This window comes from Glycine max, chromosome 7 (genome assembly GCF_000004515.6).
Source record: "Glycine max cultivar Williams 82 chromosome 7, Glycine_max_v4.0, whole genome shotgun sequence".
Classification (NCBI taxonomy): Eukaryota; Viridiplantae; Streptophyta; class Magnoliopsida; order Fabales; family Fabaceae; genus Glycine; species Glycine max.
In genome coordinates, this window is record NC_038243.2 from 9,446,957 (window position 1) to 9,449,666 (window position 2,710).

At 33.4% G+C, this 2,710-nt stretch overlaps 1 protein-coding gene across 1 annotated transcript; it reads left to right on the forward strand.

The window, feature by feature from the left end:
* Positions 1–1,317: 1,317 nt before the first annotated feature.
* LOC100815264 (probable calcium-binding protein CML18) lies at positions 1,318–2,448 on the forward strand. The gene has a single exon (XM_003528921.5). The coding sequence runs from the start codon at positions 1,713–1,715 to the stop codon at positions 2,250–2,252; it is 540 nt and encodes a 179-aa protein (XP_003528969.1). The 5' UTR covers positions 1,318–1,712; the 3' UTR covers positions 2,253–2,448.
* The last annotated feature ends 262 nt before the right edge of the window (positions 2,449–2,710 follow it).

Genomic DNA, 2,710 nt, shown 5'->3' on the forward strand with positions numbered 1-2,710 from the left:
GATCAATATTCCCCAACACCCATTATTGCAAGAAAAAAACAATAAAGATTTAAATCACATGTTGCGTTCTTTCTTCCTCTAATTGAAAATCAACACGTCTTTACAAAATTTGGCTTTTTTCTTTTCTTTAAATGACATTTTTTTAAATATTAATTTTTGTAATGATGTGTTGTTTTATAATTAGACGAATATAAAAAAAAAATGCATGTACATCCGTAAATGGTGCAGTTGACTTCTTACAAAAACGAAGTGCTTTTTTATGCATATATATACTGATAATAATTATATTATAGAATAAATAAAAATGTGATATATAAGAGAATGTTAACAATATATTAAACGAATTAGTAGATAAAGTTTTATCCCATTTGTTAAATGACTTAAATGTAAAATAAATAAAAAAGAGACTTTAAATCCTTTTTCATCTCTTAAACATTTAGTCTTCACTTTTAATTTTTGTTAACTTTTCCTTTTATGATACTTGTAATATTCAAATATTTTATTTATTACCCCTTCATTACAAAAAGTTAAAAACGCTTACCTAGTTCCATCAAGCATTGACAGATAACAATGTCACATTACAAAAATATTTATGTAGTGGCATCAAATGTAAACATGTATAGTCATGTAAGCGCTTGTACAATGAAAGTTACCAAGACAAAAAATTAATGAAAACTTTAAACATTATAATGATGATGAACAAAATTTTTCACAAATAAAGAAAAAATTATATATTACAAATTTTGCACCAAAAATATATTATTAATTTCGCCAATTTGGACCTTAATTCTTCAAGCAATATCGATGAAAAATAACCAGCAAACTCAATGGAACTCATTACCGCTATTACTGTTTCCGAAAAGGCTTGTATTTAAGTTTAATACGCATTAAAGGCAACTGTAAATATGGCTTATAATTTTGTTATTCTCTTAACCATAACTTTAATATACTACACTAAATATTTATAACTATTATAAGAAGTAAATGTTATATATTTTTAATTCCATTCAACGTTATTCATTTTTATTATTTTAGATGGTAATTAAGGAAATATTTAGCAAAAATTTTATGTTATTTAATTTATTAATATATTATTTAATTAAATATTAATTTTACATAATAATTTAATAATTATCATTTCTTAATGATTAGCATTATCAAATAATTAATTCACACCACAATTTTTTATAAAATCTTATAATTTTTATAATTGTCACTTTTAGTGAGATATCATCTCTTTTTTTAATTATATTTTTTTTATCTATAAGACCTTAAATTTAAATTTTTACTTAAAAAATTAAATTTAAAATCACTCAAACCAATAACTTTATTAAAAACAATTATGTTTTTATCACATTAATAAGTTTACAAGATAAGAATTTAAATCTATAGTAAAATGTGGGTAAAAAAAGAGTGTACTATATTTTTACAAGTACTCTTCTTTTTCTAAACTATTCATTTCGTCTTTTTTTTTTTTTTTTGTTTTGTGCGTAAGAAAGAATACCTATTCATTCTTTTTAAATTGATCACTTTCGCGTTTTTTTTTATTATTATTTACTAAAGCACATTGACCACCAGTCACAACGTGCCATTTTGCGAATCTATTAAAGGTCCCACTCCAAAACACCAACAACTATCATCCAAACACAGTATAAATAAAAAAACCACCTTCGTCCGATCCACTCCAAACGCAACATCCGAACGAAACAATCATGGCAGCGAACCCACCCGCGCCTTCAGAATCCGACCCGAACCAAAACCCGGGTTCGGAGTCCTTTCCGTACTTCGAAGACATGAACGAACTCGAGACAGTCTTCAACCGCTTCGACGCCAACGGCGACGGCAAGATCTCCGCCGACGAACTCGACAGCGTGCTCCGGTCGCTCGGATCCGGCGTCTCTCCCGAGGACCTCCGCCGCTTCATGGAAGACCTCGACACCGACCGTGACGGCTTCATCAGCCTCACAGAGTTCGCCGCCTTCTGCCGCTCCGACGCCTCCGCCGACGGCGGATCCGGCGAGTTCCGCGACGCCTTCGATCTCTACGACCGCGACAAAAACGGCCTCATCTCCGCCGCGGAGCTCCACCTCGCGCTCAACCGCCTCGGCCTCAAGTGCTCCGTCGACGAATGCCGCGACATGATCAAGTCCGTCGACGCCGACGGCGATGGCTGCGTCAACTTCGAGGAGTTCAAGACGATGATGACGACCTCCAAGAATCGTGGCGGCGCCACCAATGGCTCCGTCCATTAGCTTCGCCGCCGATCGAATTTCTGACGCGTCTCCGGTGACTGCTTCCGTCGTAGTACGATCTCTCTCTTGCTTCTTCTTCTTCTCTTTGTATGATTATTAATCGTTTTGGTGAATCGCTCCGCTGAAACATTTTAGACATTAGATCGAATTCCGAATTAAGATGATGGAAATGAAAGTTTTCTTATGCTTCGTAAAAGTTACATCGTGCATGTGTAAACTTGTGTTCTTTCTTCACGTTTTTTCTTGATTTTTCGTTTTACATTCTCCAAAAAAGCTCAAAGTAACTGTGAAGCGCTTTTACGCTTAGATTTTAACGAGTCGCGATAAACGTTGACGCTGACTGTATACAGTGTGAATTGAGATTTGAGGTAGAAATATGAGAGGAAAAAAAAAACTATAAGTGACTTTTGGCATACTAGGATTTATTGTTGTTTTATTTTGTTATATTAAATTTTGAA